Raw genomic sequence first — 15043 nt, 5'->3', positions numbered from 1 at the left:
GCTCCAAGTCTTCCCCCTCGGATTCTGGTAAGTGACGCCATAACAAGAAGTCAAAGAAGCGTGTTCGCTCTCCGACGTCGCTCCCCGGAGGCGGACGAGGGGGACAGGGGCTCTACCCCTGAGGCTCCTCTGGAGCCGGGGAGTCCCACGGCCTACCCCCTATACCCGGGTCTGTCGGCGACTCCCAAACAGATGCAAGAGTTTCTTGCTGCCATGGACCTCCTTTGTAGGCCTCGGGCTCCTGCTGGCGCGCCTTTGGGACCCGTGTCCAGAACCTGCTGGCCCGGCGGCTCCGCCACCTGCTCCGGCGCCACAGGATCCTGCGCCGCTGGGTCCGGACCCGGTGCCACGAGGTGCAGCGCCGCCCTCTGCTCCACCGCCAGCGCCGTACTGGGTGCCGGTTATCCCGCCCCTGCCCCGGATCCCTGACCATATTCTTCCGACCTGGGACTCGAGTTGGGAGGGGGCTCCGGCATGGCCCGAGCTGGCGCAGTTTTCGGTGCCGTTGACGATGCCGTTCGTCCCTCCTATGGCACCGGCTCTGCCGCCGCGACCGCCCCCCTCCACGCCAGAGGCGGACGACGACTGGGACGGGTCCGAGGACCCCCTTGACCGGCAATTTGACTCCGAGCAAGATTGGGTGGACGACCTGGAAGACACGGGCCAACTTGACTTTTCTTCTGACCCGAGGTTTGCCTCTCCTCTGCCTACTATGGAGGAGGGTGCTTCCTACACCGTGGTGCTGCGTCGGGCTGTGGAGGCCCTTCATCTCGACCTCCCTACATTGGCCCTCAAAACCAACCTCCTCACGGAGGTGCTCCAGACGGCGTCTACATCGTTGGAGCCGCTGCTTCCTTTCAATGAGGCCCTTACTGAAGTCCTTTTGGGCACTTGGTTGCGGCCGGCCACGGGGGGCGGCGGTGGATATAAACTTTGCCAGGCGACACCTGGTGATCCCGCCTTCCTGACCACTCACCCTACGCCTGAGAGCCTAGTCATTCAGGCCTCGATGTCGCAGAGTGCGTTTCCCACGACGCCAATGACGGACGCAGAGCCGCAGGACGCCACCTACTGACACACATGGGTACTGCTAAGCAAAACTTTCCGGATCCAGTCTGATGCCTGGGGATATTCTAAGGTAAGGAATCTATCACTAACTAATGTCTCTTACAGATATATTGTTACACAAGGTTCGAGGCATGTGGGCTGCTAAATTCATATCTTAGCATTAGATCGCCGCCTAGTGTTGGGCTCGGATGATTGCACATTGTTGTCCTGGAAGAGTCTTCGAAGTATCCTGAGATAGGTGGCTCCTCCCCTGGACTACAGTGCGCATGGGCATCGGCTCCATCCCCAGATTGTTTTTTTCCGCCATTGGGTTCGGATGTGGTCTCGACGTCTTACTGTCGGAACCAAGTAAAACTATCTTTTACCGGCCAAAAGGCCTCGATTTTCTTGCGTCGGTATTGTCTGCGCTCGGTCTCGAGTCTTCCGTCTCTTGAAGCCGGAATAGGCGGAGTTTTCTTCGCTTTCTAAACTTTGAGGCCTTCTCATCGCGACACGACAGCAAGCCTTTACGGACATGGAGCGGAGCCCGTTCAAGTACTGCCCGCTCTGTGGGTCTAAGTACCCACACATCGATCTACACCCTGTGTGTAACAAGTGCCTTTCACCGGACCACGACGACGGCAAGTGCAAGGCCTGTGCACAGTTCCGCTCCAAGAAAACTCTCAAGCTTCGGCGCGCGGTGCGCTTGGAAGCTAGGCAAGCGGCCCCAGATCCGGAGAACATCTTCGGCGACCCGGAAGAAGAGGTCCAGGGTCACCTTCTACAAATCTCCCCATCACAGACGGAGGTCGAGGCGGATCCGGGAGACGACGACGGAGTCGCGGGTCAGGTCCTCGAATACGTCGAAGAGGTAGGAGACGACGATGAGATTTATGGGGCCGCGGCGGACAGCTCTGCGGACGAGCTCTGCCCCGAAAGTTTCGAGGACGACCGGGACACGGGATCGCCTGTCGGCCTTACCCTGGACCCGTTGCCGCAAGCCACAGCCCCGCCTTCGGGCCCGGCTACGGACTCACTTGCTGGGCACGATGTTTCGAAACCGAAACTGAAACCGTCGGGGTCGTCAACACCTAAAATGGCCGACCCGAAATCGAAACTGAAACCAAAGGACTCGAGTGTCCCTAAGATGGCTGCCGTGCCTGTGAAGAAGTCGGTGCCCGTCACCCCGTCGGCTCCGTCGACCTCCGGTCCGCAGAAGCCGAGGAAGTCTGTCGATTCCGATGCTCCGAAATCGAAGCCGACGCCCGAGGAAGGGGCCCCCAAGAAAGATGGTCGGCACGGATCAGCGGCTCCGGCGCCGTCCAAGCCCGCCAAGGTCGGCTCCAAAGAGGCTACGCCCAAGAAGTCTGCGCCCCGGCCTCAAGATTCGGAGGAGCCGAAGAAGGTTTCCGCGCCCAAACCGCACAAGGCCCGCGAGGACGTCGGATCCGAGGGACCGCTCAAAGCATCCTTGTCGGCGACGAAACCCACTGGCAGTGTACCGTCCCCCATTGCGGAGTCACTGCAGAGAATCAGGGAGAAAGCCTTTGCTCCATCGGCTCCGATGCCATCACCGCAGCCGCAAAAGGACGCTCCGGCTAAGCCTTCTGGGAAACTCCTTTTTCTCTTGCCACCTAAGGAGGCGCCGAAAGCGTTTTCGACGAAATCGGCTCCGAAACAGGGTTCCTCGCTGCCTGACCCTCTTCCACGTCGTGTACTCGAATCGGAAGACGATTCAGAGCATTTCATCGATGCTGCCACCGGCAAGCTGACACTCTATAAACGGAAGATCACTTCGGAGCCGGTGGACCCCTACGTCATCCCGTTGAAGAAGAAGAGGGTGCCCCTTGACGCCTTAGGCCTCACGGAACCGATTCAGCCTCCTCCTAGACGGAGCCCTACTCCCTCCCCAGAACACTCTGTGGGTGAGGAAGATGATGAGGATGAACAGTACAATTTCCCCATCGATGAACCTGATGTACAACCAGATTCATACGACGACACTGGTGACCAGAACACCCAAGGTGCGGGCCAAGACCCGCAGACCTTTAATCCACGTGCATCCCCGACTGAGGACTCCGCAGGATTTCATGCACTAATTGAACGGGCGGCGGCCAATCATGATGTGGACATGCATGCCGACCCGGTTGAGGAAGACTTCCTTTTTGACACCTTTGCCATTTCTGAAAGGACAGTAAAGACACTTCCTATGCTGAAAGGTGTTCTCAAACATGCTGGAGACATTTTTAAGGAGCCTACGAGGGCTAGAGTGGTCAACCCTCGCATTGAAAAGAAGTACAGGCCTGCTCCTGCGGACCCCGTCTACATCCGGGGACAATTGCCACTGGACTCTCTTGTGGTTGCCAATGCCAGGAAACGTGCCAACTCACAGACAACGGGTGAAGCTCCTCCCCCGGATAAAGAGTCCAAAGTGCTTGAGGCAGGAGGCAAAAGAGTGGCTGCACAGGCGGCAAACTTTTGGCGCATCGCAAATACACAGGCGCTCCTGGCGCGTTATGATAGGGCGCACTACGACACCCTAGAACAGATTATACAACACCTGCCCCCACAGTTCCAAGAAGGCACCAAAATGCTTATTGAGGAAGGAAAGCTAATATCAAACGCAGCCATCAAGTGTGCACTTGACGCTGCGGACACGGCTGCTAGGGCTATCAACACTAGCGTTATGCTGAGAAGACAAGCCTGGCTCCGCATCTCAGGGTTCAAGCAGGATATTCAGACAACAATTCTGAATCAGCCAGTCAATCCTGATAGTCTGTTTGGTCCGGATGTTGACACCACCCTAGAGAAGATAAAGAAGGACACGGAAACTGCTAAGTCTATGGGGGCCCTGCAGTCCCAACAGTTTCGTGGCAGCAATTTTCGTCGCTCAGGTGCACGTGGAGTCACCAGAGGACAGATGGGTCAACAATCCCAGTTCTCCAAAGGTGGGGCGCAATCCTCGTTCACTAAGCAGAACAAGGGAGGTTATAGGAATAACAGCAACAGAGGTCGCGGCAGAGGAAACAACAGCTCCCGCACCTCGACTCCAAGCAAACAGTGACTTTCTGTCACTGCCCCCCGACCACCTAACACCTGTCGGGGGGAGACTGCAGCAGTTCCTGCCCGTCTGGAGAAACATCACCACAGACAGGTGGGTGCGTCAACTGATCCAAAATGGTTATTGCCTAGAGCTGAAATCCACTCCACCCAACATCCCACCGAGGCAAAGGCCTATGTCCGCAGAGCATTTGCACTTATTGCAGCAGGAAGTAGTGGCGATGCTGCAAAAAGGCGCAATCGAGCTCGTGCCGGTGGGGGAGGAAGGCACAGGGGTCTACTCCCTGTACTTCCTTATTCCAAAGAAGGACGGTTCTCTCAGGCCCATTCTCGATCTACGTCCCCTCAACCTGTACATACTGTCAGAGCATTTCCATATGCTTACACTGCAGCAGATTCTTCCCTTGCTAAACCAGGGAGACTTCTTAGCGACCTTAGATCTCAAGGATGCTTATTTCCACATTCCACTACACCCGTCACACAGGAAATACCTAAGATTCACTATTCAAGGCAGGCACTACCAGTTCAAGGTCCTACCCTTCGGAGTCACTACGGCCCCGAGGGTGTTCACCAAGTGTCTAGCGACAGTGGCGGCGCACCTCAGGAGGCAGAATATCCATGTCTACCCCTACCTAGACGACTGGCTCGTACAAGCCAAGTCAGAGCAACAGTGCGCCGCAGACATGGCAACTACAATTCACCTTCTTCACGATCTGGGTTTCTCCCTAAATTACCCAAAATCGCACCTTCAGCCGGCACATGTCCGGCAGTTCCTGGGTGCTACGATCAACACCCTGACAGCCATGGCTCAGCCAAACCAAGTCAGAATCGACAGCATTCAGTCACTGATCCAACGATTCCGACCGAGACACTCCCTGCCAGCGAGAGTGTTCATGCAGTTGATCGGCATGATGGCCTCCTGCATCTTCATAGTCCCTCACGCACGGTTACATATGCGCCCGCTCCAGGAGTGCTTAGCGAATCAGTGGACACAGGCTCGTGGGCAATTGACAGACCTAGTGTTGGTTACCAGTCGGGCATACGACTCTCTGCATTGGTGGACTCCACACAACCTTTGCAAGGGCCGACTGTTCCACGAGCCCGTGCCGCAGATTGTCCTGACGACGGACGCATCCCTCCAGGGATGGGGAGCACATGTGCTCACCTACACGGTGCAGGGACTATGGACGACGCAGCAACAGAAGATGCACATCAACTATCTGGAACTGATGGCAATCTTCATGGCGCTCAAGTCCTTCATTGTACATCTGAGCAACAAGGTCGTGCTAGTCCGGACGGACAACATGACCGCGATGTACTACATTCAGAAACAGGGGGGCACCCACTCGCCACAGCTGTCTCATCTAGCTCAGAGCATGTGGAAGTGGGCCATTCAGAGGAACATTTTCCTCATGGCAGAACACCTCCCGGGCAAGGACAATCAGATGGCGGATCTGCTCAGCAGATACAGCCATCAGATGCACGAGTGGGAGATACACCCTTCGGTTCTCCACCCGTACTTCCAGCAGTGGGGTCATCCGGAGATAGACCTGTTCGCAACAAAGGAGAACGCAAAATGCCGACTCTTTGCCGCCAGGTTCCCTCACCCGCAGTCGCAGGGGAATGCGATATGGATGAACTGGTCAGGCAAATTTGCATACGCTTTTCCGCCAGCCCCTCTAATACCGCTGGTCGCAAGAAAGCTAAGGCAGCACTCCATGACTCTCGTCCTGGTTGCTCCAACGTGGGCACGTCAAGCTTGGTACACCACGTTCCTCGAACTCTCAGTGGTGCCGCATCAAAGACTGCGCCTCACACCCAGTCTTTTGACGCAGAACCATGGAGACATTCAGCATCCAGATCCACGACAGCTCAACCTGGCGATCTGGCTCCTGAAGTCCTAGAGTTTGGATACCTTAACCTACCTCCAGAATGCATGAGTATCATCAAGGAGGCGAGGAAACCTACTACTAGAGCATGCTATGCTGCTAAGTGGAAGCGTTTTGTCATCTATTGTACGTCCAATGACATCAACCCGCTAGATGCATCTATTCCCAACATCATCTGCTATCTGTTACATCTCTACAAGTGCAATCTGGCGTACACTTCCATTAGGATACATCTCTCAGCCATAGCGGCTTATCTTCAGAACAGGCAGCACCTCTCTGTCTTCAGAGTGCCCGCCATTAAAGCCTTCCTTGAAGGTCTGAAGAGAGTCATTCCCCCAAGAACTCCACCAGCTCCGGTGTGGAACCTCAACGTCGTTCTCACCAGACTGATGGGGCCACCATTTGAGCCACTGCACTCGTGTGAGCTCCAATTCCTTACGTGGAAAGTGGCCTTTCTGATAGCTATTACGTCTCTGAGGCGTGTCAGTGAGTTGCAAGCGCTCACCATACAAGAGCCGTTCATTCAAATTCACCCAAATAGGGTAGTGCTACGCACTAACCCTAAATTCCTCCCTAAGGTGGTGTCACAGTTTCATCTTAACCAAACTATCGACTTACCAGCATTCTTTCAAAACCCGCAAACGGTGGCGGAAAGAATGCTCCATACCTTAGATGTACGGAGGGCGTTGATGTACTACATAGACAGAACACAACCCTTTAGAAAAACAAAACAACTCTTTGTTGCCTTCGCACCACAACATAAAGGCAACCCGATTTCCAAAGCAGGCATAGCCAGATGGATTGTTAAGTGCATCCAGATATGTTATCAAAAAGCCAAGCGCACTTTAACAGTACCCCCCAGAGCACACTCCACACGCAAACTGGGGGCATCCATGGCTTTCCTAGGGAACATTCCTTTAGAGGATATTTGCAGAGCAGCCACGTGGGTCACACCACATACCTTCACAAAACACTACTGTGTTGATGTGCATTCCAAGCAGCAAGCAGCTGTAGGACAGGCTGTTCTCAAGACACTTTTTCAGGTTTCTGCAGCTGGCACGGGCAACCGCCGCTGATGGAGGGACTGCTATGTATTCTATGCTAAGATATGAATTTAGCAGCCCACATGCCTCGAACTGAATATGCTACTTACCAGTATGCATCTGTTCTTGGCATGTAGGGCTGCTAACATTCATATCGCCCGCCCTCCTCCCCGGTGCCTGTCGCAGCTGCAGATATACTATTGTATTTATTTCATTAGCATGGACATCCTTTACACTTTCACTCCATCTCCTGCCACAATGGCGAAAAACAATCTGGGGATGGAGCCGATGCCCATGCGCACTGTAGTCCAGGGGAGGAGCCACCTATCTCAGGATACTTCGAAGACTCTTCCAGGACAACAATGTGCAATCATCCGAGCCCAACACTAGGCGGCGATCTAATGCTAAGATATGAATGTTAGCAGCCCTACATGCCAAGAACAGATGCATACTGGTAAGTAGCATATTCATATTAACTTGTGCATTTAGAATTCTCCCGCAGACCTGGCACTCAGTTTCGACGGACCAAAAAAAGAAGATAGAAGACGACCGCTAACGAACCAGGAACTGACCCGTGCAGAAAAAACTCTGCAAAAACCAGCGCCACCTGCCACTGGTTCGACCCCCTGGGCCTGCCGTTCTTCCAGAAACTCTGCAAAGCCTTCAAGAAACCCAAGAGACCTTTCAACCTTCACCAAAGTGCCAAGACCCTCCCTTTGGACTAGAGGCTCCGCAAGCCCGTACCCCCTGCAAGATGCCCTGTCAGCCTTCTCCAACCACTCTTGCACTGCCTGCCCGACCACAACCTCCTCATGATGGTTCGATGACGGTGGAACTTCTCCATCTGATCAACAGCAACCGGCCACCGGCGACGGTACCCATCTTGGCGGTCTGCTGAAACCTGACCCTCTTCACTGCTCTCCGTGGACCGCAAGGGTAAATCTCATTGCTGCTATCAACCGCCTCAGCGTATATACTCAATCCTGCACCTCTTGGATGCCCCAAGTTCCCCACGTCCGACATTGCCCGCAGTGTTGGCCTGAGACACCCGAAGACTGGACTGGAACTGTAATTGGTATACGTACCAGTTACCACGCCCAATTGTTTTCCTCCACAGGATAATATTGAACTGCTCTGAAATTTGCACTGTCAAACTTCTGAAACCTGAAAAGTAATTTTTTCTCAGAACCATACTTACCGTAATGCGAACATCCGTGTCTTGAAATAGATAAGGCGCAGTACCTTATATCAGATGAACAAAGAAGTTGTATTTACTGATCCCAACATCCAATCCACAGGGCTTTCATTGTACACCATAATAGCGACCATGGTCCTGTCATTGAAGATAACAGAATAAATAAATATAAGAGAAGAATATATGTGAAAGAATAGGATTACCTCAGAATTCAAGCAGATGTGTTAAGAAAACAAAAATAAATTACAAAAGCATTTTTTTAATAATAGATTGAGTATGATTCGACATGCTAAGGTGTGATTCTTTAGCACCCACAGCCATCTGAAATGGTAGAATCATGATTTTACTTTGAGTACAGTGTGTGCTCTTAATAGAAAGCTATGATCAAGATAACCCCAGATTAGAGATTAACCCCTTCAGCGCTAATGACAAGGGTAACTCGTCATGGACTTTCCATTGATTTCAATGGAAAGTGAATGGACCTCGCACACACCCCTTAGCAGCCAAGTGGTTAAGTGACATTGAGAGATGTTTATTAAGTGGTCACACACCATCAATTTGTTCCATTCTGTATCATGGATCTTGGCCACCTGTAATCAACTCTGTGTTTTCTTGGTTAAACTTGATTCAGTATTTTCCGTATAGTTTACCACCTCAACTCAGCAACTGAATGCAGCATTGAGAGCTCTCCTCCAAGATAACTTAGATTTGCAAAACTAACATATTGTTCAAAAGTGTGACTTTCTTTTCAGATTATTCATTAGTGAGAAGAGAATTCTTTGATTGCTTGCTGAGGTCATGAATTGAATTTCAGAACACCTTTGTTTAACATGGTTTCCTGGGATTCAAGGAATAAGAATTGTATCTTAGCAACCAATTAAAGCATTCCTTTCTTTCAAGTACAGTGGAGAAGCGATTATTTGAGGATTCAAGTCAGCACTTGCTGCAGACCGTATTTAGCTTGTCAATCTGTGAAAGTCTGACTGCAGCACAAATGAAAGGGCAGCATGTTTTAACAGAGGTTGGTTGATGAGAAAAATAAGTCCTTTTTGTTTGAAAAAACAATCAGTAAGCCCAAGACGTCGTCTTTTTCATTTCTGTAATTAAGAAACTTTGGCTTGTTTCTAGGTCATCATAATCCCTTGCGGAATTACGAACACACTTTCAGAAGAAGATAAAGAGGCCTTATACAAGAAGTGTAATGAGTACCTGAATCGTCTGCGCAATGTCAACATCCGGGCTCGTGCTGACTTAAGGGACAACTATTCACCAGGTTGGAAGTTTAATCACTGGGAGCTTAAGGTGTGTATTCTCTCTTTCAACGTGTGTTCAATATGTTTAGTTTGTTATAATTTCTGATAAGGATGTTTGCCTTACTGCTTATGTCAAATAGGTGGTAAAATGACGGTTTCCTGGGTGGTTTTCTCTTCCATCCTTAGGAAACATGCTGAGGGCACTCATGCATGGCTAAATGTATGCTTCTAAACTAATTAGATGTACCAGACTTCTAGAGAGAAAAATTGTTTTCACCTTTTAGTACTGGATCCATATAAAGTCTCTGTATTTACCCTAGCATGTAAAGTCTCGTCAATGCCTCTACTCTCAAAGCCTATCCCCATTCACCTTATAATAGACTACACCAACTGATCATTAGAGCAGTGGATAAGTTGTCTCCTAATCTAATAATTAGTGGGTGAACTTTCTTATCTCCAGATCCTTTAAATGGATACAAGCACATTACAGAGAGAAATACCTGTCCTCAAGCTCACACACAGACTCAAACAGTGGTCTTATACACGCAATTTCAGCCTTAGTTGGTTCCACTTAGGCACCATGCCTGGCTTTGAAAAGTGGAGAAGTGGAGTTTTTTTCATCACCACGTTTTCTTTTAACCTTTATTTACATTTCAATTTAAAATAGAATCTGCCAAAGCCAACTTAAACAAATATCACAACATTGTCTTGTTTTACTTTTTTCGTACAATCAGGTCAACAGTAACTATGTAATGACTTTAGTGCAACATTTCTCAATTTGGTATAACAGTACTGGTTGACCAGTGCAGTGTTAGATGAAAATCATATTAAAGTCTGGAACATAGAACGTCATTTGCAGTTTGTTAATTATACTCGAGCCCCAGTCCTGCTGGCTGTGTTGCTATGACAGCACCCCTACTCTCGAAAATGTAGCCTCCCAAATGTGGTTCCTCATCACCTTGTACTAATGGAATAATAAATCACATCAACAAGTTATTGTCTTTGTTGACTTGCTCCAACATTATCTACGTGCTTTCTTACCAGTTGTTATACCGTCTGTGGTTACCATCATTGGTGCCACAACATAATGGCCCTGAGTAAGTAGTTTAATACGAAACACGATTTGGCTGTGGTTTCCATCTTAAAAAACGACCTTCCAGTTAATTACATCATATGTATCCACATCCAAATCGAATAATTGTGAGTGATGTCTCGTGTTATATACGCAAACACTAAGAATCATCTTAATATTTTGAGAAACCAATGCATTTCACTAATACTGACAAATAAATCCCTGTTTTTATTTCAGAACTGCAAAAGACTATTTTTGGTGTGCTCCAAACTTTAATAATCTGTTGTAGAAGGCATTGCTTTCGCAGTTGACTTACACCTCATTGCAGCAAGGGTGTAGTCTCTGGTAGCACTGTGCAACATTGTCGCCTTTTTCATACTGACCATTTCTGTAAGGAGACATGTGCGTTTATATGCCTCCCACTGCTGTATCTTTGTAATATTAGATGAAAATCATGACCAGGGTCTCAAATCTGTAGATAACAGCAGTATAGGTCCACTCGGTACATTCATCACTCATTAATACTGGTCTTCCTCCACATCCCTACACCATCCTCTGGACAGCACTAGCACACTCTCTAACTCAAAGTCAAGCCCTCCAGGTGATTTCTAGACTATCCCTTGAACTACCTACAGCACAGCTACCCCATCTCCTACTGCATTGTAGTGGGCAGCAGGGGCCTAGGTCCTGCTCCTCCTCCACATACCTGATTATAGCCTCTGACCAATAAAGGCCCTTCACGACCCGGTCTAGCACCTCTAGGTCCTGCCTCGCTCCTCCTGCAGCCTCTTCTCACTCGCTTTCCTTGCACCCTCTTTCTTTGCCTCTTTCTGGGCCTCCAGTGCTCTTTTTCATACTTTTCCGTGCTCTCTGCTCTCTTTGCTTCTTGCCGTGGTTTCCACTTCTTTCTGGGCCTTCGACTCTTTCTCACTCTCTGCTCTTTTCTTGTTTTTCCATACGTGAACCTCTTTCCTTCTCCACCCTTAAGCCTCTCTTTGGGCCTTTTACCTCATGTACACCCTCCCTGCTTTCAGCCTAAGTCTCCTCTTGTGCCTCGTCTCTCCTCTCTCCCCATACCTTTTCCTTTTCCTGACTCTCCCCCCCCACTTACCTGCTTTCCTACATCTTTTTGCTTCTTCCCACGTCTTCTTATCAGCCATGCTAGCCCTGTCCATTTCCCCCTGCATTCCTTCCCCTCCCAGCACCAGCTTAATGGTGGTGTGCCATTGGCTCGCCAAAGACGAGCTAGTCTGTGTTTGGACCTCGCCCATTACCACAACCCCATGTCTGTTCAGCCTCTGCTGCTACACAACAGCTACCCTCTGTTTGCTCGACCCAGTACGCCTAACGACACTCTGCTGTCGCTAGGCTCCACTCAGCTCAGTAGGACCTTTTTCCTGCTTCCACTGCCGCTTCACTTGCATCATCCCACTTGCACAACTCCCCTTACTCACATATGCACACCGCCCACACAGACTTATCACTTTACCCAAATCTCATACGCTTGCATGCATGCTCCTCCTTGCATGCACGCTTGCTCAGCGTTGGCCTAACGGCTAGGGCGCTCGACCTCGGACCTGGGGATCTGGTTTCGAGTCTCGGTAACGACGCCAAAACCTCCTGTGATTCTGGGCAAATCACTTAATCTCCCCGTGCCTAAAATGAAAGTAACTGGAAACTTAAAATGTAACGTACCTGGAAAAATATGTAAAGTGCTCTGATACCTGGATCGGTTCGGGTCTAGTTCGCGCTATATAAAACTCTGAAAAAAAAAAAAACATGCCATCAAAATTGGGACCTCCTCAGCTGCAGTGCCCCAGACCTCCTCCTACTGACTGAAGCCTAGCTGAACCCAATGTTATCTCCCGACATCACTGTGGCCATCCTGTCAGGATACATAATCGCGCGCCAAGACAGTTTTCACAAACCTGGAGGTGGACTCGCAATTATCTACTAAGACACAATCAAATGCACCACAAACACAGACTCATACACTCCCTTCATGGAACACTTGTACTTTAGTCTCCAAACAAATGTCTGCTTCAGTTCGAACAGGTATCCAGGCATGCAGACCACAAACTAACTTCAGCAGCCTCATCAAAGTCTTCATCGCTCCCCCCAACATCAATTCCAAAGACTTACTACTACTTGGCGACCTTAGTTTCCACTTAGAGAACCCCACAGACCTCCCTGAGAGCCTGAACAACATACAAATCTCCCAGCTCGTCTCTGATCATACACACATCCTCCGCTGTGGCAAAAGAGCGTCACCCCACCGCCCACAGAGGCAAATGAAAAATAAAATACAGATCATTTTATTTTTCATCCTGCTGAGTCTTTTTGGGGGGAGGAGTAGAGCCACTGCACTGCAGAAGTGGGGGAGGAGTCCTGGGCACTGCTGTCAGTGTGCATGACAATTTGGCCTGCTGTCTTAGGCCACACCGTCATGCGCACTGACATCTCACCAACCCAGTTGCCTTGCTGGGTGGAGAGATCAGCATGCACAGGCTCCCAGCTCCTGATGGAGCACAAAACAAGCCCTCTCTGCCCAATTCTGACACTGCTCTCATAGGTATGAAAGAAGCATCTGGATTGACCGCAAGGGAGGTTTGGAGCTTCAGCCTGTGCTCGGAGGAGCAGCAGACCATCGCGCAGACTGGCAAAGAGAAGACCAGTAGGTACGTTTAAAAAAAAAAATAGTTTTATAGCCCCCCCCCCCCTCTTCGCTCTGCCCTAACCCCCACCTCGATGTCAGTCACTATTGCACACATCGCAGGACAAACTCTGGATCCAATCTTCGCCACAAGCAGCAACAGTAAATAAAACTCCTCACCTTTCACTTGGACCGACCTCTCCATTATACTCTTCCAAATGTCTATACTGCAAGCCAAAGCCTCTACCAGAATAAGTCTGCTCTGCCAAATCTGGAACAGATGATGACTGGCGCAACGCTCTGGAAACTGACCCAGCAAACACCATTGCACACCTAGACAAGGAGGTCACTAACTTTAACCAGCAGATTTATGCCTGTGTAGACTCACTCGCACCCATCAAGCGTCGTAGACAATGCAGAACCACCAAGCAAGTCACCTGGTGAACAGACCAGGTCTGGGAAACCAAACAATACTGTAAACAGCTGGAAAGAAAAGGGAGAGCCAACCAGGAAGCCGATGCCAGAACTACGTACAAGGCTGCTCTCAGACACTATCACCATCTACTGAGAGATACCAAGAGAAGAGCCCTTACCGAACGTATCGAGGCAAGCTCCAGCAGCAGCTACTAAGAGATCTTCTCTATAGTAAAGAAGTTCACCACCCCAAAGGCCACAACCAACTCGATCAACCCATCTCAGGAACTCTGCGACAACTTATCCAACATACTCTCCAGCAAAATGGAAAAGATCTACAGTAACTTCGAACAACAACCCAACCCGAAGGAACTGCTCACCAACTTGCCCCCCCCGCCAACCTAGACACTCACCTATTCAATTGCTGTTGTGTCAATAAGAAAGACACCACAACAATCATGAAAACAGTCCACTCAGGGGCCCCAACTGACCCTTGCCCGCATCGCATTCACAACATGGGATAGCAACACATCAGCAAAATCCTCACCCACATTTTCAACTCCCCGATCAAATCAACCATCTTCCTCGAAGTTGGAAACGCAACAGTTCCCAGTCTTGGACAACATGGGATAACCATGCATCAGAAAAATCCTCACCCACATTATTTACTATTCCATCAAATCAACCATCTTCCTCGAAGACTGGAAAGACACAGCAGTGCCAACCCTTCTAAAAAAAAAGTAATCGGGCAACCCGCAGCGAGAGGAACAACCTCTGTCCGTCTCCCTGTTCCTGAACCCAGCAAAATTGATAAAGAGGACAATCAACAAAAAACCCACTAACTACCTTGAACTCCACAGCCTTCTCAACCACACCCAGTCAGGTTTTCGGAGCAACCACGGCACTAAAACAACACTTATTGCAGCCATGTTCTAGAGCTGCACCATACTGGAGTGGGAAGAAACCGCCGCCTCATTCTGCTCAACCTCTCAGCTGCTTTTGATACAATATCACATTCCACCCTCATCAGAAGACTGCGCGACAAAGGCATCCAAAGACCAGCTCTCAACTGGATATGCTCCTTCCTCAAGGTGAGGACACGGTCTGACTACCACCCTACACATCTAAACCCAAGAACTTGGTCTATGGAGTCCCATAGGGTTCATCACTCAGCCTAACCCTGTTCAACATTTTCATGACTGCTCGCCGATGTCATCAAAGCACATGGCATCTCCATTTCATATGCCACTCAACTCATTCAATTAGTGTCAGACAATTCCACCACCTCCAGAACCAACTTTGCGGAATTCATGATCAATGTAGCAGAGTGGATGAAAGCCAGTTGCCTGAAACTCAAGTCGATTAGGGTATCATATATACCTTGTGTGCCGTAATGTTCGAGGCATGTGGGCTGCTG

The 15043-nt window shown here is 49.9% G+C and overlaps 1 protein-coding gene across 4 annotated transcripts in view; it reads left to right on the top strand.

The window, feature by feature from the left end:
* Positions 1–15043, top strand: part of EPRS1 (glutamyl-prolyl-tRNA synthetase 1) — a 961840-nt gene that overhangs the window by 844528 nt on the left and 102269 nt on the right. For all 4 annotated transcript variants that reach the window (XM_078649796.1, XM_078649798.1, XM_078649799.1 and 1 more), the window contains one exon: positions 9363–9536. In XM_078649796.1, the coding sequence (XP_078505922.1) occupies positions 9363–9536 (174 nt within the window). The remainder of the gene's footprint in view (positions 1–9362; positions 9537–15043) is intronic.

Source organism: Lissotriton helveticus, chromosome 6, assembly GCF_964261635.1.
Source record: "Lissotriton helveticus chromosome 6, aLisHel1.1, whole genome shotgun sequence".
Classification (NCBI taxonomy): Eukaryota; Metazoa; Chordata; class Amphibia; order Caudata; family Salamandridae; genus Lissotriton; species Lissotriton helveticus.
This window is presented reverse-complemented; position numbering and strand designations above follow the sequence as displayed.